Source organism: Aulonocara stuartgranti (genome assembly GCF_965226115.1).
Source record: "Aulonocara stuartgranti genome assembly, chromosome: 6".
Classification (NCBI taxonomy): Eukaryota; Metazoa; Chordata; class Actinopteri; order Cichliformes; family Cichlidae; genus Aulonocara; species Aulonocara stuartgranti.
This window is the reverse complement of record NC_138944.1, coordinates 29,450,803-29,477,055: the sequence shown is the minus strand read 5'-3', so window position 1 is coordinate 29,477,055 and position 26,253 is coordinate 29,450,803. Positions and strand designations below refer to the sequence as shown.

At 41.6% G+C, this 26,253-nt stretch overlaps 4 protein-coding genes across 6 annotated transcripts in view; 1 reads left to right on the top strand and 3 right to left on the bottom strand.

Moving 5' to 3' along the window:
- LOC309708975 (uncharacterized protein) overlaps positions 1-1,356 on the bottom strand; it is a 48,705-nt gene extending 47,349 nt beyond the window's left edge. For 2 of the 3 annotated variants that reach the window (XM_082537376.1, XM_082537377.1), the window contains exon 1: positions 686-1,356. In XM_082537376.1, the coding sequence (XP_082393502.1) occupies positions 686-779 (94 nt within the window). In that variant the 5' untranslated portion in view covers positions 780-1,356. The remainder of the gene's footprint in view (positions 1-685) is intronic. The other variant, XM_082537380.1, reaches the window with a different exon arrangement.
- A 2,768-nt stretch (positions 1,357-4,124) lies between these two features.
- Positions 4,125-10,416, bottom strand: socs1b (suppressor of cytokine signaling 1b). Its single transcript, XM_082536778.1, has 4 exons — positions 9,575-10,416; positions 7,904-8,217; positions 5,853-6,040; positions 4,125-5,700 (listed from the first exon to the last, which is right to left on the bottom strand). The coding sequence occupies exons 2-4, from the start codon at positions 8,087-8,089 to the stop codon at positions 5,376-5,378; spliced, it is 699 nt and encodes a 232-aa protein (XP_082392904.1). The 5' UTR covers positions 8,090-8,217; positions 9,575-10,416; the 3' UTR covers positions 4,125-5,375.
- A 107-nt stretch (positions 10,417-10,523) lies between these two features.
- On the bottom strand, positions 10,524-25,005 carry LOC309708595 (ATP synthase membrane subunit K, mitochondrial-like). Its single transcript, XM_082536779.1, has 4 exons — positions 24,914-25,005; positions 24,769-24,839; positions 10,843-10,935; positions 10,524-10,732 (listed from the first exon to the last, which is right to left on the bottom strand). Exons 2-4 carry the CDS (start codon positions 24,835-24,837, stop codon positions 10,631-10,633), a joined length of 264 nt encoding a protein of 87 aa, XP_082392905.1. The 5' UTR covers positions 24,838-24,839; positions 24,914-25,005; the 3' UTR covers positions 10,524-10,630.
- The window catches only part of LOC309708593 (protein kinase C beta type-like), a 62,275-nt gene continuing 51,959 nt past the window's right edge, over positions 15,938-26,253 (top strand). Inside the window, 1 exon segment of the mRNA XM_082536777.1 lies at positions 15,938-16,111. Within this exon segment, the coding sequence (XP_082392903.1) occupies positions 16,028-16,111 (84 nt within the window). The 5' untranslated portion in view covers positions 15,938-16,027.

Sequence of the window (26,253 nt, the reverse complement as noted above, 5' to 3'; positions counted from 1 at the left end):
TGAAACTGCAGAGGAGGAGAGATGTTTCAGCGCTGTAATTGAAATCTAATTATCACCTCAAGTCCCAGCTGACTCCATGTTAGGCACCCGCGCACATGCATGCTTTAGCATCACATTTGTGCGCGCGCACGCAAATGTCTGCACGTGTACGATCGTCACATTATTACCACTAACATCTGGCGTCTTCACACACCAATAATCCCCCTGTCCCGCGAGCGGTGCACGGCCTATGTGCGTACCCACTTTCCACCTTTCTGTCTGACACGCGCACGCACGTAGACACGCGCATACGCACACACACACACACACACACACACACACACACACGCACACACACACACACAGAAAAGATCAGTTGTGGGGAATGGGATGACAAGCGCTCCTAATTTCAGATTACATCCTGATGACTGTTCTCACACATGTGCAACGTCATCACTATCACAAACTCAACGTCATAGCACACACACACACACGCGTGCAGGAGAAACGCACGCCATCACACAAACACGCACAGTGCACCATTTAGGCTAAATGGCATCACATCAGATTTAGCCTGCACTGTCCTGACCTGATAATGACGGGCAGTGTGTGTGTGTGTGTGTGTGTGTGTGTGTGTGTGTGTGTGTGTGTGTGTGTGTGTGTGTGTGTGACACAGAGACAGGAGGATGGATGGATGGATACTGACTGGCTTTCCCTGGCCGTGGTCTCTGTAGAAGCCGCTGAGCTGTCAGCAGGTCTTCGGTCTTCACGGCCTGGAGCAGCTCCTGGTCCTTCCCCATGTCCCCTCCGTCCCGCCTCGGTCCCGCTCTCTTCCTCTGAGCGCCCCTCTCTCCTCCGTTAATCCGCTGCTACATCCTGCCGCCGCTCCCGGCCTCCCGCTGGAGCTGAGGCGCGGAGGGATGGATGCTGCCGGGAATGGGATGCTCTGATTCGGCCAAGGAGTCCAGCGCAAGTCCCTCTGCAGCTCCCCTGCACGCTAAAGCCTTCCGCGGACCCACACCGACTACAGACCGACCGACCGGACCTCGCTCTCTGTCGGGATGCTCTCCGACCGCGCGCGCAGGAACACTCGCGACAGATTCCACAGATTCTATCAGCGTGACGATTTCACCGGGTCGACGTGCGTGCCGTGCGTGAAAACGGTGGAGCTCGAGCGCCCTCCCATCTGTCGGGTCAAGCCCGCACAGCTCAAATCTCACGAGTCCCCAGTCCGCAGAATAACACGCATGGGTGGCTGATGTTTAACGTGCGACCGCTGTCGCCGCCGCGGTGCTGGACCAGCTCGCGCCAGATCCAGCGCGCGCACGCACACGCGAGCGGTCACAATTACATATGGCATTACATAAACAAGTACTACACACGCACGCGTGCCACTCCAGTTGTTGTAACCCCTGAGCGATAAGGTCCCCTCCTGAGGGTCACCGGTCAGAAAGGTCATATAAACACGCAGTCGCGTGCAAGAGGCGTGCTCATAGCTATGACCGGGATCGCGCGACCACACGGGACACCCAGCAGTTTTTTAATAATAATAACTAGTCACACTCGAGCTGTGCTGGAGTGTGTGTGCGTGTGTGCGTGTGTGTGAGATCACAGTAAAATGTGACCTGGGAAACACCTAATAGCAGAAACTATGACTAAGATATTTAGAATGTCTTCCTTATACAGAGATTTCAGGTGTGCAGCTGGGATCAAACTGAAGGTCCTGCTCAAACATGAGCCCACCCCTCAATACTGAGGACAGGGGAAGTAGGACACCAAGAAGAGAGAAGTGGTCTCTTCCAGCTTTATGGGTCACAAACAGAAGCGTTGCCAAGACCTTACAACAGTGGTGCCTCGACCCATCCCTGAAATCTTCTTGGATTTTCGCTCAGAAACACATTTTTGAAGTTAGATTATAAAGTAAAATTATTATCAAATATCAGAGCTAATGGTTAAAGTCAGGGGTGCTAAGCCTAGATTATACTCCTTTGTGGACATTGACATGGACTCATTGACTCTATACTTCTTTGACATCTGCTTTAAGAACACCACATTATGATTCACAGCTGCTGTACTGTGATGTAAATCAGGAAGGCATGTGGACGTCCACGTGGAGCCCCGCGCTAGCCATCTAACCCCTAGCAGAAAGTGTAATCCCTGCTTTAGGCTGACTTTGAGCATCAGTAGTAAAACCACAATGCTGATAAAGCACTCATGTATAAGGCTGCATGTTGACACATTGATAATGTTAGTTCAGTTTTTCTCGTTGTTTCTGCTTCTGTTGTGTCATATTGAGCCCTTCCAAACTGCGCTGCCTCTGTCTGGTCTTTTCTGTGCTCACCTCTTCATCACCTTTCCTGCTCTTTTACTGTGTCATCAACCTGCTGCACTCTTCATCTCCTCTGCCCACTCCTCCTGTTCCCTCTCCTGTACTGGTTGTAAAAGCAATGCAATCATCACATGCCAATTCAATGATCCAAACATCAAATTTTTGATGTGATGATTATGTATTTACCATATTATTGATTAATATTATTCATTAATAAGATCCCGAGGCTCCAGCCGTGAAAGCCCAGGCTGATGATGTGCCTGCCCACAGACATGGGCATATTTCCAATACGGTATCTATATATAAGCAATAAAGACAGATGGGGCTATTTTCTCACTGGTGTAACTCACAGCACTTTTAAAATCTATACAGGCCTTTGAGCATGTCCATTTTAATGCTACTGATATGAGCTGTTAATGCTTAACAAGCCTTTTATAAAAAGCTCTTTACCTTTGCATTGTTGTTGGAAGGGGTTCAACAAATAAGCTCTCCTCGCGTTTATGTGTGTTACAGCAGTGGTGTTTTTTTTCACATCAGCCTGTTTAAGGTTAATGAGACAAAGATAATTTGAGGATCAGGAAAGTGTGGATATGTGTGTGTGTGTGTGTGTGTGTGTGTGTGTGTGTGTGTGTGTGTGTGTGTGTGTGTGTGTGTGTGTCCCTGGTGCAGGGCTAATTTAGACTAAAGGGGACACTGCCAGTCAGATTTAGGACAGGAAGTGGAACAGATGACGGAAAGCCACAAAAAATCTATAATGTGCGTATGTGCACACTTTTGCACTGCATTGTGTGCACACCGCTTGTCTGAACGAATGATCAAAAAGCTTTTCAGCTGAGCGTCAGCTTTATACCAGGCCGGAGTAACACCGCTAAATGCAGCACAGAGCCCAAATAAGACGTGGGCCTTAATTCACCCACACAGAGTCAGTCTGGTTAAAATGAAATCACACAGACATGTAGTTAGTCATGCTCACAGAGGTGATCTTTGTGACTGATTCATACTAAACACTTCAGAAAAGGAATGCAAACAAGGCTTCCACTGAAACCATCGCATTGGTCCTTTAACAATCTGAAACTATTGTTTCTGAAATATGTGTCACTTTAAAACTGCAAAATAAATAAATAAAACTGCAAAAAGAAGGTCAAGTTTACAGATAAAGTAAGGTAGGGGCGAGACTTTTGCCTGGAGAGTGGCGTGTAAGGCTTTCCTTTTACTTGTTTTTTTAAGTTTTGCTTTCACTTGCCAATTAAGTTTTTTTGATCTATTGTTTAGATAAAAAGACAAAAGTCACCTGACTTTAAAATATTTTAAAGGTCATAGCTGTTTGATGTGCAATAAAGAAAGTGCTCGTCGGTCAGCTGTCCCGATTAATAATGAGCCTCTGAAAATGCATGAAAAGTGATTAAAACCTGCACCTCAATCGCATCTTGAGAAGTACATGTGTATCCTGTTACTAACAACTACTAAAAATAGACTCATGTCCCACTGTCATAAAGTTGAGCAGAGCACAGCAAGCAAAGCGTCATTTTTTTACACTACTGTCTCGTAATGCTCTGCACAGTGTACTGTAGCTGTTGGTGAACTGACAGGACCAAAACCTTCAATGGCTAAACCCCCCCCCCCCCCAAAATAAAAGCCAAAAAACAGCTAAAAACTAATATATTTACACTTGTGTTTGTTTACTCTTGTTTTGAAAAATTCTCTAGGTTTTTGTCATGTTTACCTTCAAAGCTTACATACTTACTAGAAAGGAAGTGATTTGTATTCCTCTTCCTGTCTTTGAGTGGGCAGTAATCAAGTCTTAGGTTTACATATATTTTATCTAGTATAAAAAATTATTTATTCAATATGAACAAGACAATATTACATGCATATTGTACCAGAAGACCAAAGACAGTAACTAGAATCATTTCAAGTGTTGATCAGTTGCATTAATCAATACTTTTACATAAAAAAAGAATTATGGTGGAATCTACACAGACGAAAGTGACAAAAACAAACATTCAGTCAACTCTGCTGCTTAGTTTAGCTGCTGTAGCCGACCCCCTTGACAGCCAGGCAGGAGAAGGCCAACACAAAACCCCAACAGAAAGACAAAAAACACAAAGTCGATGCTTTTTTTAAATACAGGTGAGAGCAAAACTACAGAATCTAAGGTCAGCTACAGCTGGAGGAATCCTCTTTTTGTGAGATAACAGAAAAAGAGGATTCCTTCTGTAATGGGAAGATTACATCTGCAACCTCATAAAGAACCGCGGCGAAGTTAACCGATATCTGAATCGTATTAACTGCAAATTCTGTGAATTATAAACATCAATTTAGCGGTTGGAATCCGTTCCTCTGTTTCCCCCGATCATCCAGAGCAAATGAACCTTTGTACCAAGATATTGAGATAATTAACCTAATGTTACCAAACAAGCAACGCAAAAAAAGAAAGAGAAGGAACGAGCCAGAAACCATCACTCCAAGTGGATTTTTACAGTTGATTTACCCTCACGTTCATGAGCTGTTGACATGGCTGCTTGCTCATGCGTTCATAAGTTCAGATATCAGCTAGTGCAGCTTTAAACAGCAGCAGTTATGACATTTTCATAGGCACGACAAACTGAAATGTCACCATACAGGCAGTGGTGCAGCCTTTAAAGGGAAAATTGCTAGAAACTTTAGTTATATAAATAATCATTGTTGACTTCTGACAGTGCATATAAACCCCCCCCCAAAACAAACCCCAAAACAAAACAACGTTAACACGTGCTTTGTCAAATCTGTAAAACAATACATTTTCAGAAGGTGTGCAAATAACCTCTCAACAACCAGAAACCTTCAGGTTGTCCATCTGTGCCGCAGGTTGCCTGAATTACCTCATGTAGCCATTTCTACCTGTGATGGTTACGGCCTTCTACTCGCTTGTCTCTCCAATAATATCATTCATAGCAGTCACCTGCAGTGATCTTCTATTATCTCTCATTTATAGTACAAAGGATAACTTCTTTAAAAAGTAAGAAATAAAATTCTTTATCCTTGTGATAGCACAACGTCCTGACACAGAAACTTGGAGCACATGGGTCTATATAGGGTGAGGGTATGCCCAAAGGTAGCTTCTCACTTGCTTGTTGAGACCAGGTAATGTGCTTATCCTATCTGCTCCAAACATGCCTACAAACGCCCTCCTGCACATCTGTTTCAGACCCTCTGGGCGGTGAATACGAAAGGGCACCGTCAGTTTACAGCAGGAGCTGGTGTAGTAAGTCAGCAGAGCAAAGAGTGAAGGAAAAGTCCTCTGGCTGCCAAACAGATTGAAGTGGAGCTTGTTCAGCTGGATGCGAATACTCGTCGGGCCATCGTCGCTTTGGTAACTCAGAGTGAAGAAAACATCCGGCTGCCCGCTGTCCCTGCAACAGCACAGCGGTGTACAGTCACTACACATGAGCTTGGCAAATGAGATGGACTGCATTGGTTTAGCTTTAATGGGATGAAGGGGGAAAAAAGCAGGAAAAAAACACAACAGTTAAAGAGAGAAATAAAGAAAAACAGCGCTGACTACCTGATAAGGAAGGTTCCAGCAGGAGCATTTTTGAGTTTTCCGTGGGCTTCTTCCATGGTCAGGGATCCCCAGTAGTAATCACTCTGCAGAAGCTGCTGGTAAGTACTTTTTACTAGTTTATACTCTGCTTCGCTGGTGAACGGACGGAGGTGTGTGGGCAACCCATCGGAATCAGCTCCAGTCACTTCCTACAGCGGAGAAGATCAGACGTGTCCAGTCAATATGATGAAAAACGCACATAAATCAAAGTGTTCTCTGGTGGCTGCAGGGTCTTTATTGCTGATGGTACACCAGAGATTTCACTGCCTACAGCGAACAGCTCCTAATCTGATTAAACAAAAATGAAGGCTGTGCTTTTTCTTGCCCTCGGCTTTGCCTCTAAGGCTAAATATATGTTGCCTGTGTTGCTTTTCTTTAAAAACGTGAGGCAAAGTTTTAAGTGATGAGGTCAGTGCACAAGCGCTCCCCGCCAGCCAGAAGATACTCTCCCACAGTCTGTTTGAGTCTTGCTTTTGCATGACATCAAGCCCCACCCACCCACTGCTCTTTTGTTTTAAAGGAGCAGCCAATTAGAAGAAAGCTGGCTTAAAGAGGGGGTGGCCTTAAAGGGGGAGGAGCTACAGCAGCTTGTTTCAGATCAGTGATGAACTGAAAGGCTTAACTGTGAATAAAGCAAAAAAACACTATGGTCCATTAATAAAATAAAACATTGAAAGTTAAAATAAGCATAATAGTTTACTTTAAATGAAACTTAAATGACGCCTGTCAAGTATTTTTAGAACAAATTATTGCACATCGGTCACAAATGAGGTATCAGAAAGAAACTGAAACTTACAAAAATCTGATTTGTAAGGTTTGTGGTGCAACTATACAGCCACTTAGAGAAAAAAAAACATTTCAAAGAATTTTAAAATCTTTGAAATGTCTTTTTTTTTTTTAAAATTAGAGTGCTTTTTTTCTTTTTTGTTAAGCTTGCTCATCACGTGAACTTGTGACTCGGCGTCTTATGTAATAAACAAAAAATGTACAGCAAGGAATGTTGCTGGAAACTTTCCGAATAGCTGAAACCGCCATACCACAAAGGGTTCTTTCACTTTCTCAGCGTGAACTCAATGCTTGGGTCATTTACTAGAAACTTTATCAGTTCACTTCACGTGTTAATTTCCATAAGCGCCACTTGTAACGTTTTGCTCTGACACAAGATGCGCTCTGTGGGCGATAACATTGTAAGACCACTACCAACACCATAATGGTGCTGTAAATCCTTGGCTCATGAGGGGGAGGCATGCTCAGGTTCAAAGTCCAATGATAAAGCCAGGGAGGCTTCCAAACACTTTCCTTGTAACAACAACGATTTCCTGTCGGGGAGTGTCATTTTGTACCGACCTGGTCTGAGTGACCGAGTTTATTACCGCCACGCTCCAGCCATATCGTTTATTTTCCTTAATAAATTTATCAGCTTTTATTTTGATAGCAGTTTAAAAACAAACGTTTGTGGGTCACTTGTAGTTTCACTTTTACAAATGTTGTCATATTATATTAGTATCCATCATACTGTTAATAATGTAAAACAAACACCGTTGAATTTTTCAATCGCATTATTATTTAGTTTCGCTTTTAGCCTAACTTAAATGAAAAAGAAACGGATTTAAAAATATACTTTTGCACGACATTGCCTAAAAGTACACGCTCAAGTACTTGTTCTGTACATCTGAAAATCTTTATAAATGCATTCAATTTTACTCACTTTGAGGGAAACTGCTGTTTCCTCCACTGTATCTGTTTGATAACAGTAGCTACTAGTTTTGATCTATACAAATGTATAATTGACAAATGAGCTGTGATGGACATTTAAGACAGTTCCCAGCAGTGTGTAAAGTAGTTAAAAAGCTGCAACATTAAAGTTGTTTAGTGCACACATGTTAATGATCGAATAATCAATAAAGGCATAAAATGTGGTATTCTGCCTGCTGAGTGCTTTTAATATTTAAACAATCTATCACCAAAAACAACATGAGTAAAATCAGCAGTGAGTGATCGCGAACACTAACCCAGAGCTCAGCGTCTTCCTCACAGTTGTTTTTGACCCAGTGCAGTAAATCCAGCTCTCTCGACTCCGCTCTGTTTGGGCTCTGTTCCCGGTGTTCTTCAGAGGGCTCACTCGGGCTCTGTGGTTCGGCTGCGTGGCTCTGTTTTGGGCTTTGTACTACCACTTTATTGCAATTGTCTCTGACCATCCTACAAAGAACAATCCTCCTCTTGACCACCTGTTGCACCAGTTACTCCGTTTTTCACTGGCAGATCCTCCATCATTCACTCCTTCCCGGCTGGTCATCTGTTGCTCAGTGCACTTTGAGACGCCATGCTGCAGAGAGTTTATATTGTAACTTTAATCCTCAGCTTTTCACAAACACTTAACATCGCATTAATCACATTGTCATTTCTGGTGTACATGTTTTATGCCTCCTGATGAGCGCACAGCTGATGTTTGAAACACGCCCTGGCTTTATATAGCGTAACGCACACTGTCATGGCACACGCTCCCAGCATGGGTGCCCAATCCAGACTTAAAGGGTGTGCGGCTGACAGTAAACCACATGTTTGTGTGTTACAAACCACCAGTAAGGGCGGCTACAACACAACTGATGACAGAAGAACGCTTTCACTTTCTCAATCAAGCGAGACTAAAAAGGTGTATAAAAAGACTTAATTTCCTCTGAAGTGTGAGGTAAGCAGATTAGTGGTGACATTTTCTGCTTTTCATTTAAAACAAAAGCAATGAAAACATTTTAACCGTCCTGTACAGATTTTTGTGTTTCAAATTTAAGATAAGCAAATAAAAAATTACATTACAATAAAGAATAAAATGCAAATACTTGATGCTGATCAATACTTTCTAAGGAGTACAGTGTGTACCAAGCAGTGAGTAGAGAATGTATATATTTTAACAGTTCAAATTAATTTTATTTTCCCTTTTTTATTGTCAATGTTTATAAATATTACACTGAGTTATAATAACTTCATTTTTTCTAGTGTCAGTGTTTGCAATGAGCTTACAGCTGCATTTTATCAGCTAACATAACAGTTTTGTCTCACAATGACGTAAAAGTCTATCATTATCTCTCTCTCTCTCTCTCACACACACACACACACACACACACACACACACACACACACACACACACAGACATATTATATATATCTATATATATTTAAAAGAACCAGTGACAACGATTTTAAGATTTTAATTCATAGGTTCACACGCCCACAGATATTAAGCAGTGGAGCAGGGCAATGACACGGCGTTACTTTAGCCCAAGAGGAGAGCATTTATGACTCACACCTTAAATCAGAGACACGGTGGCATTTCACACAGAGTGCTGGAGCTCGGAAATAACAGTAAAACCAGCAGGACGAGTTAAAACTGCAAAGAGCTGCAAAAGTGTTTAGAAAAAGCTCAAATGTGGCCAAACATCCTCCACAGATTCAGCTGCAAAATTCTGTGCTATACAACAGATTTACTTAAGGTGGGGGGATTTTTGAAGGTGGAGTTCAGCTACCTCTGTCACGCTGATGTGTTTTAAAGAAATTGGAAAAGCTTGTCACAAGTTCCCACACTTAATGAGAAAATGACACTTTTCTTTTTCAGCTTTCTTGGATTCCTTCAACAGCCTCAAGCTTCAGCGACAATGTGAGCTAAAGGAATAATTAAGCCTACTTACGTGTCTCAGCAGTGAGCTACAGTCGGCTTCTCGCCCCCAGAAAGTCGCAACTCGTTTGATAAAAAAGATGATTTCGTTTTCAGAGAACGTACGCGCTCCTTCTTTCGCTCAAACGCGCATGCGCGCTTCAAACCGTTGATTCAGGTGTTCGCGACCGCACTTTCGCTTTCACTTCAGCTCGCAGATTCCTTGAAATCATGTGATCTCACAGCAGAGCCTGTGTGTGTGTGTGTGTGTGTGTGTGTGCGTGCGTGCGTAGCGAGTACGCACACTAAATTTGAGATTGGTTTGAATGCAAATAACTATATTTATTTAAAAATGTTACAGCTGCATGAAAAATACACCAATACCGATTATAAAACAAACATCCGCATCACGGATGGGTTGATGGTTTTACTACTACAGCGCTGTTTGCTTTAAAAATTGTTTTTTGTGGATATATTTCAGTTTATATACAAGTTTAGTTTATATTTATAACAAAATGAAAGAAAGGCTCACACATACCTGTGGACATCATGCTTTACAAAGCCCGGTGGTGTAAAGTAAGTGTAAACCTCAGTGATAAGATCTCAGGTAAGACTCTTGTTTCCTTTTTGTTCTGTCAGCTTTGCATAACAATGCTTAACTATGCTTAAGTGCATAGTCAAAGGGCTGCAATTATTTCCATGTCATGTCAAGCATGTCAATAGACTGCAGGTTAACCGACTACCTCGTCAATCAACCTGCAGCCAAGAATTCAAAAAGGATTACAAGCAAAGTCATGAACGTGAATGCATTCATGAATCAAACTGTGAAAAATGTGCAGCCATTCTTCTTATTTTATATCTCTTATAGAGAAAAACATGCTGCTTTAATGGTAATAAACGGATAAGAAAATTACGGATTTTGTTGCCGTTTCTGCAGCAGCAGACAGATTGTTCATTATATCAATGAATAATGATCAGACAAGCACGGACAAAGTATTTATTAACACTCTGTAACTTGCAGCTGACACATTTGAAGGTGCAGTACTGCTCGCATCACAGAGAAAAGGCATGACTGCAAGACATTAGCCTCTCAGGCCGAGGAGGTGGATGTCTGGTTTTCTTTTTTCTTCTGTCTAAGCACCAAGTAGGCAGCTGCCGTTACTGCAAAGATCCCATAAGTAGCCAAGACACACTGCAGAGAAGAGAAGGAAACATTTGGGATTGTGAGGAGTCGGCGCGCCTGTGTGTAATATCTCTATAAAGATGTGTGCGTGTGTATAAAAGTGTGTGCTGGTTAAGTACATTTCTGCGACCCTGCAGAGTGTAGCTATTAAAGTATTTCCTCCAACCCGTCAGTTCCACAGAAGAAGGGGCCTCAATGCCAAACAGCTGTCTCTAAAACACAGAAACAGTAAGAGGAAGTGCTGAGATCAGATCTGTGATATTTTTTGACACATTTCCAAGACGTTTTTAAAAAAACGTGCATTGAAAGATATAAAATAAAAGATGAAGAAAACAGAAAATAAAAGCTGGCAAACAAACACATACAATAGAAGCACATGATGAATGCCCTCAGAATTATGCAAACCCAGTCAGAACGAATGTGAAAGCACCAGATTAAATGATGAACAGACTTACGGAAAATAAACAAAAGGAAAACCCAATAACAAAGCTTGAGTAAGCGCACTCTGCGTTTTTTAATTAAGGAATTATTATTGTGTTTATTGTGGAATCTAATAAAAGCTGCAATATGAAAACTTTATGAAGAAATTAAGCAATTTATTTTAGAAATAGATGATGTGGAACGTGCATACCTTTGCATGTAGAGGCACGTTTTTCTGTGAGTAGCGTGATAAAGCAACAGTGGGATTGCACACTTGTTACTAGCAGTGTTGGGACTAACGCGTTATTAAGTAACGCGTTACAGTAACTACGTTATTATTGTGGTAAGAGCACAGTAACTAGTTATTATGCCAAAACCGGGAACGCGTTACTCGTTACTGGGATTTAGATAGGCTCGTTATTCGTTACTTCCTGTGGTGGCTATCGCGGAGCTTCCACAGATTCAATAACATTAGCAAGTGGTGGAGGCAGCAGGTGGATGAAGGAAAAGGGAGGCAAGAGGAGAGACCCGAAGCAGCCGCCGGTCCGAGAGTGTCAGTTGAACTGAACTTCAGGTAAGAAGTTATGACCTGCAGTCCATCTGGGTCAGATATGAACCAAGTTTAGGTGGAGTTTATTTTTGTTATGCTGAATTTTTCGTACTGCGTGCTAGCTAGCATGACGGAGTTTCTATACAGCTGGGTGGGTGCTATGTTACTGATGTTGAACTTTATTTTGTTCATAAGGTTAATTATTAGAGTTGCCAACCGTCCTGTAAAAAACGGAATCGTCTGGTATTCAGAGAAAATATTACGCGTTTCTTATTGAGGTGAAAAGGAACAGTTTGTCCCGGACTTCAGCTACAATGAAAAAGACACAAAGCTGGAGTTATTCTGTGTTTACGCTGCACAGCTGCCTCTTCTTCTCTCATCCTCTCCCCCTCCCTCTCCTGTTTGTACTTCAATCATGAAACTGATCAATGATCAGCTGATCGGCTTTTCTCTCTTGTTTGTTTATCGCCCACTTTGCGCCAGAAAGAGGAAACCAGCGGATGTCGCGCTAAACAACAGCAGCACGTTTAAGCTTGATCAGCTGTTGTTAGAATTTATTTAATATTAATTTCTAGTATCAGCTGATGTTTGCTGGAGCCACAGCTGCAAAAAAGCTGCTGGTCATGATATCGGTTTGGTTATGTGGTGAGAGGGAAACATGAAGATGAAACCAGGAGACGTCCTTACTGAATCATCAGAGCTGTGATGGAGAAACAGGTTTACCTTTTAGGTGACATGAATGAGTTGAAGGGAAGTTATCAACTGTTTCTGAGAGACAAATAACACCAGGATCCTTTTCTAAGTAGCTGACAGCTGGTAACTGTGCAGGGGCGGATCTAGTAAAGTGTTGCCAGGGGTCCATGTAGGGCATTAAAAGGGAGAGGGGGGCACAAGGAAATACTTTCTTATTCTCATTTAAAATGTCTCACTTTTAAAAAAATAATTATCTGAGTCTTACAACAAACGACTGATAGATTGATACATATATACCATCAAAACAGTGTACATCACTGTCACAGCAGTGTTTGTTTTCATTCAGAGGCTTTATGATTTTTCCTATAATGGTGGGCCGGCCTCTAGTCAAAATGCCCAGGACGATTTTTTTGTCCCAGTCCAGCCCTGTATGCAGCTCATCTGCAGTCTGGTGTTACCTACATCTTCCTATTCAGAAGGCAGAATTTCCGAGTTCTGAGTACAATCGAAAGCACCACGACTGCAGTTTTTGTGTTGGATGTAAAAAGCAGGCTAGGATAAAATCAGGCGTGGGATTTCTCTCGTGGAAATGTGCACATTATTTTTTCCTTTCTATTGGTAGGTGGCACAGTGCACTTGTGGCAAGTAAGCAAGCTAGAAGACTGGCAATCTTGCTGGGTATCCAGTTATGGAAGCAACACATTAACAAGAGAATTCTGAGTTAAACCAAAGTTACTTTCCCTAGTAACTAGTTACTCTGAAAGTAACGAGTAACTTGAAGTAACTGAGTTACTTTTGATAGAAGTAACTAGTAATGTAACTAAGTTACTAATTTAAAGTAACTTAGCCAACACTGGTTACTAGTAATTGAGATCACACCCAGCATACCGTCTGAATTTGATGAAGCTGATTTGGTCGTGAACCTGTACTATGTGACCCTAGCTCAGCTTCCACATCCATTAGCATTAAACTCTGTAGCAACATCCTAAGCGTTTTCCCTTAATAAACAAGCTAATAACATTTCTCAAGTCTACAAATTTCAATTATTAAATTTTTTTAACTGCTACTTTTTTGTCTGTTGAGCAGTGGAAAAAAAAGGTGGTTGCTCTGGGTGAAAATTGGGCCTGTAGGTAACGTGGGTTATTTTAGGATCTTAGCATCTCATCTCTTTAAAGGTTAACAGCTGGTGACTGACTGCAAGACATTTTAAACTGGTGCTAAAACACTACCTGATATTTAGCATTTGATCTTATTTGGTCTGAGGTTCCTAAGGGGAACACCTCGTTTTGAAACTGTCAGATGACAAGCGAACGAACATATGAAATCTCACTTGTTAATAAGGTTAATAAATCAATAACAAGCAAAGAGACATCTCTAAATTCACAACCCTTGTTATGAGGATCTCTCTCAGATAAAATTTTGTAAAATGAAGAGAAATCTCTTTACCTCCTGGCCCAGTTTACCGTAATGTATTAGATAAAATGGGTCATTCATTTCAGTTAAAGTGGGACACCCTTTGAAATGTATTGTGATGATTCCTTTTATTAAAATGATTTATATTGTTAATATATTTGATTGCTGCATGTGTCACATGCCTTTTTTCCCCCCTATTGAGTTTTTTTTTTTTACCAATCGTGTCGGTGTATGCTAGTGGGCACAAATACACAGGAGCTCAGGTTCACTAAATAAGAAATGAAAAGGAGAGGGTGAAAGAGGCATGCTGATAAAGACGAGACAGATGCAGAAGTGGGGTTGAAAACAATGGCAAGAGTGAAAGGGAAAGCAAGAAAGGGAAAGGAAGGTTTACATGACGGGATGTGAGATCAACTGTGAACTATGGTTTGGAGATGGTAACACCCACAAAAAAACAGGAAGCCAAGCTAAAGATAAGATTTTCACTGGGATCAACAAGAATTAACATTATATAGACATTATATGGACATTGGACCTTATAAATGAGCATATTAGAGGGACAGCTCAGGTCGAGCCGTTTGGAGACATAACTATAGAGGCAAGGTTGAGATGGTTTGGACATTTGCAGAGGAAGCAAAGAGGATATCAGGGGTGTTTAAATGATTTTTAAAAATTGGGTGGCAAATGGGGGAGGGGAGCAAGTTCAAGCTCATATGCAGCCCTGAGTCCTAATGCAGAGTTATTATGTGAAAAGCGGACCTGAATAACAATTTAAACATAATCTTGTTGACTTTTGAGGGTAAAAAAGTAATTAGATGTTTTACCTAAGTAAAAGTTACAATCATTCACATATGTAATGACACTTGAGTAATATACATGATGTTACTGGAATATAATTATTGATTTTTTGATGTGTATATCTCTTTATTGTTAAAGCCGTCAAAGACTTTAATTGCTTAAATATTGTACTTTGATCAATTGTAATTTAAGTAATCTGCAAAAATATTAAGTAAAGAAAGCTTTAAAATAGTTTGGTACAAAGTGCAACAATCACATTCAGAATAGAGACAAAAAAGAAAAAAAGGAAAGCAGCATAGTAGTACACAGTAGCGGTTTTAGATATGGGCGACATGGGCGGTTGCCCGGGGCGGCATCGTGGTGGGGGGCGGCATCACGGGCATCGGCCAAAAAAAAAAAAAAAAAAAAAAAAAAAAAAAAAAAAGCTTGTACTCATGCTCCCCCGACGTCAACCAGCGCACATTGGGAATGGCATAGGCACCGATCGGTTTTCTATCACCCATTTGCTGGGAGTAAGGACGCCCTTCGTTTGCGAGGTGCGCCTGCTGCTTGCGGCGCAGTGAGGAGAGGGCGGGGCGGCGAGGGATTTTCTGACCGGCTGGAGCAGCATCTAATAACCAACTCGCAAAGTAAAACAAAATAAAAATAAACCAACAAACAAGAAAACACCAGACATTATAATACAGATTTATAATTTGCACCAATGTTTTTTCGAAATTCTATACACGAAAAGTGAGCGCGAGAGCCCTCGGTGCACCTGCTTGCTGCTGAAGTCAAAGTAACTTTGTCATCTCCGCTACATACAGTCCAGTATATAGAGCAGGGGTCCCCAATCCCAGTCCACGAGGGCCGGTGTCCCTGCAGGTTTTAGATGTGTCCTTGATCCATCACAGCTGATTTAAATGGATAAATTACCTTCTCAACATGTCTTCAGTTCTCCAGAGGTCTGGTAATGAACTAATCATGTGATTCAGGTGTGTTGACCCAGGTTGAGATCTGAAACCTGCAGGGACACCGGCCCTCGTGGACTGGGATTGGGGACCCCTGATATAGAGAGACGAGACACGACAAGGCTCCAGTTACAGCAGTGCAAGCAAGCAAAAAATATATGTAAGAAGAGTAAGAAAATAAATATACACTTTAGGACCAGGGGTAAAGGGATCAATAACAATTTAAAATTTACAGTTTGATGATTTAAAGTCTCACACACATGCTGTTGAAAGGGGGGGGGGGGGGCTTGCTGCTTCCAAATAGAGCACATTTCATTTATAATGTTGTAAATCCAAGCCCATTATGTATTCATGATTTGAATCCTGGTTTGTGTGAAATCTCAGAAATGCACCCTAGACAAAGTGAATCTGTGATGTTGTGGTGATCCTTGGGTTGAGGTGGGTGTTCATACTGGAGTGCAAAATTAAAACCAATGGAAGATGGACAAGAAAAGTTCAAAGCCATCAGGTCATCAGTTTAGAAAAAGAGAAAAGAAGAGGAGGAGAAACGAGCAAAAGATGCAGGTAAGCAGATGTGTCATTGGATAATGGCAGGTCATCCTGAAACAAGCAGAATCAGAATACTTTATTAATCCCTAAGGAAATTATGTGAGTTACAGAAGAAATGGTAAAAATAGCAACAGTAACAGACTAAACTCCAAACAATACATTACGTTACAGATTTTAATATTAATTAGTCATTGTCAATTGTTGATTTGTCCTGTTCTCATTGTATGATGAATTATGATGGCTGTTTGGTAGCCGTTTGCATACTATGCATACTCTCTCTCTCTTCATATGTGTGTGTATAACAATTTTATGTTAATGTACAATCCTTAATATGTTTTGTGTGTGTGTGTGTGTGTGTGTGTGTGTGTGTGTGTGTGTGTGTGTGTGTGTGTGTGTGTGTGTGTGTGTGTGTGTGTGTATGTATATATATATATATATTTATTTATATTAGGGGTGCAACAATACTCGTATCGAAATTGAACCGTTCGGTACTGTGCTTTCGGTTCGGTGCGCATATGTATGAACAATACAAAATTTTTAATTTATTTTATCAACTTTCCTTCTGACGATGCTGTCTGTGTTGAGCGCTCAGCGGATCTGCGCTCGACAGTGCAGCCTAGGCGGAGTAGTCGAACGCAGATTCACTGAGGGCAGGGCAAGCTAGCGAGACAGAAGTTAAGCTCTCCTTGCAACATGGAAAATTGAACCTCCCCCACCCTCATTCAGATCTGGCGTTTGGAATTATTTTGGTTTTCATGTGACGTATGACCCTGAAGGTAAGCGCGTCATGGACTAAAGTAAAACAGTATGTTGGATGTGCCACGCAATGCTCAATTACATGGGTGGGAGCTAGTGTGTTAGCGCAGTTAGCTCGTTAACGTGTTGGCAGTCTAGCCCCACGCACGGGGCGATCCGCGGTAGCTCGTTAACTGAGTTTTGCAGTGTTGTGGAGTTAACGTCATTTCAACGAGATTAACGCTGACAGCACTAGTGGGAACACAACGAATATGACTGCACATTTACACCGACATCATCCTAGTGCAAAGACAAGTGGAAGCAGACAAAAACAACAAGCACGCATGCTACAAACTTTACCCGAGTCATTTAGACAGCCGTTAGCACATGATTCTCCATATGGGGACCTGATATGTTTAATATGCTGCTGAGAATATAGCCCAGAAGAAGCGTATAGTATAGCTTTTATTTTGGAAAGAGCCATTTCTCTGTAATAAACTCTCTTTTCCAAAGATGAGTGATTCCTCAATCAGATACAGGGCTTGCAAAATCGCTAGCCCGACGTCCCGGGGCTAGAGATTTTTCCAGTCGGGCTATAAAATCTATCTCTGCCCTGCCCGTCGGCCTGTCGTAGGAAGGAAATATATATGTCAATGCTTTTGCATTCTTTCGGAAATGTAGCTGGGTAATTATGTCATTGGCATCGGCGAGCCACTGTCAATATGTGACATATTGAAATCGCGTTTGAATTTGCGCTTGTTTTTTGCTTTCACTTTGCAATCGCGCGAACTGTGTATAGAGAGCGACAGTACTGATCTGTGAGTGATGATAATTTGTGCACCAATTCCTCTGACATCGTCTTATTAATCGTTAGCTTACTATGCAAACATGACAAGTGAAATCTCCTGCAGCAAGCTTAAACATGTGAGAGGTTGATCGCGCAGAGAATCGCTGAGCGTTATGTGAGTGTGTGTGTAAAAGCAGCAGGATATATATTTTAGTTCTGCTGAGCCAAATAAGACAGGTCGGGGTGAAGAAGTGACAGCCAAAGAAAAGCTTACCACAAAACGGAGAAGTTATGACAAATCAGACTATAAGGCAAAAAGAAAGTGCAGCTTTATGGTTTCATGGACAAAAGAATTTCTGTGGCTGCAATATGACGAGCTAAATAACCAGGGCTGCACATAAGTGGTCCGCAGGTGCGCATTCGCTGTCAAAATAAAAAACGGGCACAAGATAAGAAGTTAATATTATATAATTATACAATATTATACTTTAATGTATAATATTGTAAAGGAAACAAAACATCAATCAAAAAATTGCTCTCTTTTTTTATTCGGGCTACTTAAATTTATTTTGGGCTACCAAAAACTGAAGAGTCCCTGCCCGAAGGGCTACCAGGGATTTTGAAATTTTGCGAGCCCTGAGATATATTAATTTTTTTTATTACTTTTTTGTTTCAGCAACATACAATTTAAAAACTGTACTTTTGAGTTAAAATATATATTTATAATTTTAATAAATGACAAATTAAAAAGGCATGAACATTTTTTTGTATCGAAAAAATATCGAACCGTGAATTTTGTGTATCGTTGCACCCCTAATACACACACACACACACACACACACACACGTACATACACATGTATGTACATACACATACATACACATCAAATCTCGATGTTGATTTTGTAAATTTCCATGCGAGCAGCCCAGGAGAATTTTCAGGCTGCCCTAACACTCCGACACTGGCCTCTCGATCTCCCGTTGGAGAGCCGCGAGCCTCCCCATGATGGTATCAAACTTCTGTTCCATGGTGTTGTCGTTCTTTTGATTCTGAGACCTCACAGCAGCAGTGATCCGTTCCGCGATGTCTTCCAACTGTTGCTCAAGGGTCCCATTTTGAGCAGGCCTCTCTCTGATGTATCCCCCCATACGCTCAATGTTGTTGCTTTGAGCCTTCACAGCCGATGCAAGCGTCTCCAAGGTGTTAACCATATTACGTTCGTTGTGAGAGGTCGCGCCTCGTCCCGTCGCTTCGATTCCAGCGGGCAGCCTTGGGGGGGTTTGAACAGCTGGTTCCGCTCTCTTATTTCTGTGGTAAACCAGGGCTAAGCCAACTCCGATCAGCAAGAACCCTGTTATCACGGTTCCGAATAGATAGATATCTTCAGCGTCCTCGATCGACAGTCCCGCCAGGCACACGACCCTCCAGTTCTGCCACCCGTCCATCGTGTATCCGGCAGGGAAAGTCCCTCCAGGGCACTCAGGCTCTCCCGAGCCCAGACTTCTCGTTGAGAAAAGGGTGTCAATAGCATTCAGAGACCAGTTCTCTGAATGCTGAGAAAAGTCAAGCGTGCAGCTGCCAAGATGCCACTTGCCACCAGTTTGGCCATATTTCAGAGCTGCAACATCACTGGAGTGCCCAAAAGCACAAGGTGTGCAATACTCAGAGACATGGCCAAGGTAAGAAAGGCTGAAAGACGACCACCACTGAACAAGACACACAAGCTGAAACGTCAAGACTGGGCCAAGAAATATCTCAAGACTGGTTTTTCTAAGGTTTTATGGACTGATGAAATGAGAGTGAGTCTTGATGGGCCAGATGGATGGGCCCGTGGCTGGATTGGTAAAGGGCAGAGAGCTCCAGTCCGACTCAGACTCCAGCAAGATGGAGGTGGAGTACTGGTTTGGGCTGGTATCATCAAAGATGAGCTTGTGGGGCCTTTTCGGGTTGAGGATGGAGTCAAGCTCAACTCCCAGTCCTACTGCCAGTTTCTGGAAGACACCTTCTTCAAGCAGTGGTACAGGAAGAAGTCTGCATCCTTCAAGAAAAACATGATTTTCATGCAGGACAATGCTCCATCACACGCGTCCAAGTACTCCACAGCGTGGCTGGCAAGAAAGGGTATAAAAGAAGAAAAACTAATGACATGGCCTCCTTGTTCACCTGATCTGAACCCCATTGAGAACCTGTGGTCCATCATCAAATGTGAGATTTACAAGGAGGGAAAACAGTACACCTCTCTGAACAGTGTGTGGGAGGCTGTGGTTGCTGCTGCACGCAATGTTGATGGTGAACAGATCAAAACACTGACAGAATCCATGGATGGCAGGCTTTTGAGTGTCCTTGCAAAGAAAGGTGGCTATATTGGTCGCTGATTTGTTTTTGTTTTGTTTTTGAATGTCAGAAATGTATATTTGTGAATGTGGAGATGTTATATTGGTTTCACTGGTAAAAATAAATAATTGAAATGGGTATATATTTGTTTTTGTTAAGTTGCCTAATAATTATGCACAGTAATAGTCACCTGCACACACAGATATCCCCCTAAAATAGCTAAAACTAAAAACAAACTAAAAACGACTTCCAAAAACATTCAGCTTTGATATTAATGAGTTTTTTGGGTTCATTGAGAACATGGTTCCTCAAAAATACAACTTGCCTAATAATTCTGCACTCCCTGTATGTACATACACGTACATACACATGTACGTACACACGTACACACGTTTGGTTATACTTACCATGGTGTCCATGTTGTGCATTCAGGTCCTATATGTGAGACAGGTGTATGGGAAGGGCCGCCCACTACTTCCTGTTTATATAGGGTCATGAGGTCAATGATTGGATCACTGGGTGTAACCAAATGGAGGGTTTTTCATTTTGTATAGTATTGTTTGTTTTCTTTAAAGTAGCCTTTTGAGTTATATTGTATGCAGTGTTTTACTTTACAAACTATTTAGTTGAGTAAATGAGTTTGTCAGTTTCATGCATGACTTTATTCCTGTTCTTTGTTTAGAATTGTATTATTTGGTTTGACCTATTTTGTTTCAATGGTAGGGACTAACGAGGTCAGGTATGGGCAAAGTCTTGTATAAAGCCAGTGGGATTTTTGCATGCCTGATTGATTGTTTATGGTAAAAGGGAAAATAAAAGAACTTCAATCGTCTGCTAATGCTATTTACTTATCACCTTCCTTGCTGCTTAAGTTATGCTACATCACATATGTACATGTATGTACATGTACATGTATGTACACACATACACACGTACACACATACATACATACATACACATACACAAAAGGATATATATACAAAGGATGCTGAACATGAAGCTGTCAGGCAGAAAGCAAAAATGAAGACCACAGAGGAGGTTCGTGGATGTAGTGAAGGAGGACCTGTAGAGGCTTGGTGTGACAGAGGACGATGCTACAGACAGAGCAGAAGGCAGATTATCCACTATGGCAAACCCTGAAGGGAGCAGCTGAAAGAAGAAGATGAGTGTGAAAACAAAGGAATAGAGAGGATCGAGAGGAGACAGAAAGGATGTCTGCAACAGAGGGGCCAAAAAACTACAATCGTTAGGCAGAGGAGAGGATGGAAACTCCCACATACTTGAATGGTTTGTTGGGGTGAGTTATTACACTGTTGTCAAACCAAAATGATCCTAAAGTGCCTTATTTTCACTTTGCAGTCAAACTGGCCCAACCTGAACATCATTTCCAAACCTGTAGGGCCTGAACAGTTCTATTTCGTTACACCAATTCAATGCAAAAACATTAAAAGCAGTAGTTATTAAATATCAAACCTTTGGAGTCAACAGACTCCAAAAAAGTGACAGAATATAAGCAGCATATTTTATCGATCACTTTTATTCCTAAAACGATAAATTAGAATCCATATATACAACTCTAAACAGCGAATGCTACGCTACAGTCAGGCCACTGTTAGCTATCTTAGCACAAAAAGAGGGAAACTGCTAGCTTGGCTCTGTAAAAAGCAAACAAATGTGAGAACCCGCATTTGTAAAACTCGCAAACTGCCATACCACATCTCATTTGCATCATGCATACGAAAAACCAAGGTGTGAAACCGACTAAGCTGTGGTTTTACAGCCAGTGGTGAGTGGACTTCAGCCAGGCAGCACTTTGTGCTAAACAAAGCTTACTTTATCACATGGTTTGTGTTTCATACTCAGCTAGCATGAGAGGAAAAAAACAAAACAAAAAACATAGATATACTTTACTAGCACTTTAAGCCCGTGAGCTTTATGTGATTGTCGTTTACATCCAAACTAATCCTGTGCTTGATAAATGTCAGGACGGTTATTGTTGTCTGTCTGATTACCCAGACTTGGGACAACAATTAGGCGTTTGTCACATGCACTGATTTCCATGAAGGGAACCATTCATCTAGAACATCAGGTTTACAGTAAACTACGAGGAAATGAAAGAATTCTTGTGAAGAGGGAAATAGTTTCCCATTACGAACATTAGATAAAGTGAGCCAGGGTCGAGGAGGGACACAATGCTCCTCTTCATCTTGCTGATTTGTCCTGCCGCTATGGTTCATATTATTAACGTAGCAGAGAGGAAACTCTTGTTCCTCCTGAAACCTTATACGTGAAACCACGTCAATAAAAGTTGAAAAAGTGCAACTGAAATAATTTTTGAAAATCAGCAGTGAGCTTGTTTTGTTTTTCTTCTTCTTGTGGTTACAACAGTAGTCTTATATCCACCTTCCCCTTCAAACAGACAAACGGAGCCTGAAACAACAACAGCTGAAACCAGCATCAGCTCTACAGCTGGAAGGAGCCGGTGTATGAAAACTGAAGTCAAACTCCTGTTGATATGTACAAGTATAGTACTACTATTAATGAAAAATACCAAATGTAACAGTCTTGCCTAATATTTACATGACAATTAAACAAACATCATATCCCACAGTTCCTGAACTTCATGGGTTAAGGGTGACAGCTTGACAGAGGAGGGGAGCTCGCTATGCTGTCCAGTTCTGTGGGGTATTTGAGTCAAACATTACAGATGGCACACAATAAGAAAGAATATAAAGCTAGATCTATATACAAACAAGTTAAAAAAAAAACTCAAACACTTTGTCTATATGGTTTTTAAATTGTAGCTTTCATTAAGGAATGAACTACAATATCACTGAGACTGAAATGAAAAACATCCTGTCTTCTGTTTATTTTCTCTTGAATCAATCGCTTAGTAACTTTGAAACTGCTTACAGTCAGCATTTTATGTTTTACTACTACTAATAATAACGCATCATATGACAACGGGAATCTGTGGTTCCCTTTTACACAGTTTAAAAGTAGCCCGGCCACCTCACAGTGGTGTCTTCTGCACTGCCAGCACGGGGGCAGCACTGAGCACATTACAGCTCCAGTACAGAAGCAAGCCCTAACCCCGGGGTGTCCAACTCCAAGCCTCAAGGGCCGGTGTCGTGCAGGTTTTAGATGTGTCCTTGATCCAACACAGCTTATTTAAATTGCTAAATTACCTCCTCAACATGTCTTGAAGTCCTCTATTGGCCTGGTAATGAACTAATCATTTGATTCAGGTGTGCTGGCCCAGGATGATATTTAAAACCTGCAGGACACCGGCCCTTGAGGCCTGGAGTTGGACATCCCTGCCTTAACCCAAGCTCACTGACACTTTTCACCAGCACAAACCAACAGTTAAAGGCATATATTATTCTTACTTGTGTACTTCATGTATATAATGAAAATATACGGGTGGCTGCTCCCTTGTAACAAAGAGTACTTCATGCATATGTGTAGGACTAAAAAGCAGATCCACAAGTGTTCAGATAAAATTGACTGCTGCCCCCAAGTGGTCAAACAAAAGGATTGCAAACATTGATTAAATGAATGAAGGAATAAATAAGTTTATAGTTAACATTTTAGCATCTAAATAATATGTTTGCATACATGCTGAGCCAAATAAAGAAACCATTTTAAATGTTTTAGTCTATTTATATTTTATTTTTAGATAAACATCTATGCCGGAAATGGCACCTTGTTACTTAAAGGAGAAGTCTTTTAAAATATATTAATCAGAGGAGCTGGCATCTAGAAGGTACTAAGAAATTATAAATGCCACCAAACAAACAAACAAATAAATAAATAAACAATTTACATTGACATTTAAGAGGCTAATAAACAGGTCTTTATTTTATAATCTAAAAAAAACCCCAAACTCTCTAGTCTGATCCATCATCACAGTAACACTTCAGGCATATCGATCAGTCCAGTCAGGAAGCAAAAGCCATTGTGACTCGGTGGGACCTGCTCTGTGCAGCTCACCTAGCACAGCTGGCAGGTGCGCCTCTGGTGCTGCATTCTCTTTACTCACTGAGCACATACGACAGATGTGAAAGAGCCTGCAGATGCAGCTGAATTATGCAACATCTTCCTGCATGACCGTTTTTTAGCAGTGCGTCTGAGAAGACCTCCACGTGTTAGCCGGCGGTGCCCTGACTGCTTTTAGGTTCCAGGATGAAATCCTCAGACACGAATTTCAGACCTAACACTTGTGCAGTGGGGCCCCGGGTCCTCCTGGTGCAGATTCTGATCTTTAAGGAAATTCCCCACAACCCCATTCATTGTTTAATCTGTCTGTAGTACAGTTACAGGCATGTATGATGTAAGTCTTACTGGGATTTTTGGATGATTTTAGTTTCCATGGACTGTTTTTAGCCCAAGTTTTAAGGATCCGTCTTTTTTGTTGCCCTCTGTATATTCTTTTAATAGCTGGTCTGTTTCCTGCCTCTTTCAGTTGAATTTCACTTGTACAGAATAGCAGCCAAATACAATCTTACATAATAAAGTCAAAGGTAATAAAGACGTTGTGCTGCTTGTGGAAATGTGCTTCATTCACTGGGCAGATCCATCAAAGAAGACAAAGCAGGACAAAGGTAACTGCTGTTGCTGCTTACTGATGACACTATAACACATAAATGATAGCCTAAACATTAAGACCCCCCTTAATGTTTATTATAGACCCCCGCCCCCCCTCCCGTTTGTCTTTTAAACCCCTTCATATCCATTCTGTTACAGCTAAATCCCCCTCCACCGCATGCACCGTTTCATTTCACCTGGAAATCCCCGGATCAAGCCCCCTTCCTACCTTCACCTCTGTTACCAAGTGTCCAAAGCTGGTGAGGGGGATCCTCGTTTTAACAGGTGACGTCGGCATGACTGAGGAAAACACAAAGTTATTTTCCCTTTTCACACATTCACTACAGCCTGAGCTTCGTCTAGGTGATACTTACCGCAGGTTCAAGGGTGGGAGAGACGCTTACACAACAATCGGGCGTGTGGAAACTGTTCCGTACAGGTTTAACGGACAGCACCCACTGACCAACCACGTGGTTTTGCTTAGAGTATTAACCAATAGTCTGTGGCCTGGTGGGAGGAGCTCGCCCACAGTTACGCAAACAAAAACCGGTGGAATTTGCTTTTCTTTGACTGAGCCACTAGAAGGCGGGAGACTACAATTTATGTGGTCCTGCAGACATGCCCAGCCAATGAAGCTATAAAATATTATTTTTATTTATTTATTTAAGTTATTTTTAAATGAACCTTTATGCTGGGAATGCCACCCTATTCTTTTCCTGTAAAATCTCTCCATTTACTAATATGTTACAGACCACACTATAATCTGCAGTTTACCCGAGATCAAATGATCGTATTCTGATAAAAAAACAGAGAATATCAGGCAAAACAAGTGGGCTTTACTTATTTTGGTATATACAGACACGACAGCGTCAAACTACACTTTTATGATGTGAATCTCCTGTTCCATCACACCCCAAAGGGGCTCTGTTGAACTGAGAAACTCTGGAGCTCATTTGAGTACAGTGAACTCATTGTCACTTTCAAGAAACGAGATTAAGATGATCTGGACCTTGTTACATGGTGCATTATCTTACTGTAAACTTTGATTGGTGCAGTGTGGTCATGGTGTGGACATCGTTAACAGCAATGCTGCGGTGCTGAAATGATGCTCAGTTGGTGGTAAGAGGCCCAAAGTGTACCAACATCCTTACACCAACACCAGCAGGATGAAGTGTTGATACAAGACCAGATGGATAATTGCTTTCATGCTGTTTATGCCTAAATCTGACCTCACGCTGGCTTTAATCTCAGTTTCCTGCTCTTAGCTGAAAGCTGTAGCATCCAGTAATGTCCTCTGCTGCTGTAGCCCATCAAATCAGTTGAGTTCAACTGGTGAGTGCATTGACGTGCTCTTTTGCATACCTCGATACTCAGTTTGTCTTGACTATCTCTACATCTCTAAATGCAGAGTTGCTCCCATGTGATTGACTGATTAGATATTTGTATTAATGGGCACTTGAACAGGTGGAAATGGTGAAAGTGTCCAGTGAGATCTGCCTCGCACTCCGTAGAGAGTGAACAAACGTCCTGGAACATTTCTAGAGTTGGCAGAAAATGAATCAACCTTTGAAACAAAGCAAGGCTTTAATTTGACACAATTTATTGATTTAGGGATGATCAAAACAAACACAAAAGCAAAATCAGCGAAGATAAACAGCACTACGGAGTTCTTTAAACTAAAAATCATTTAAAAACAGTGGAACTTCTGCCAAGT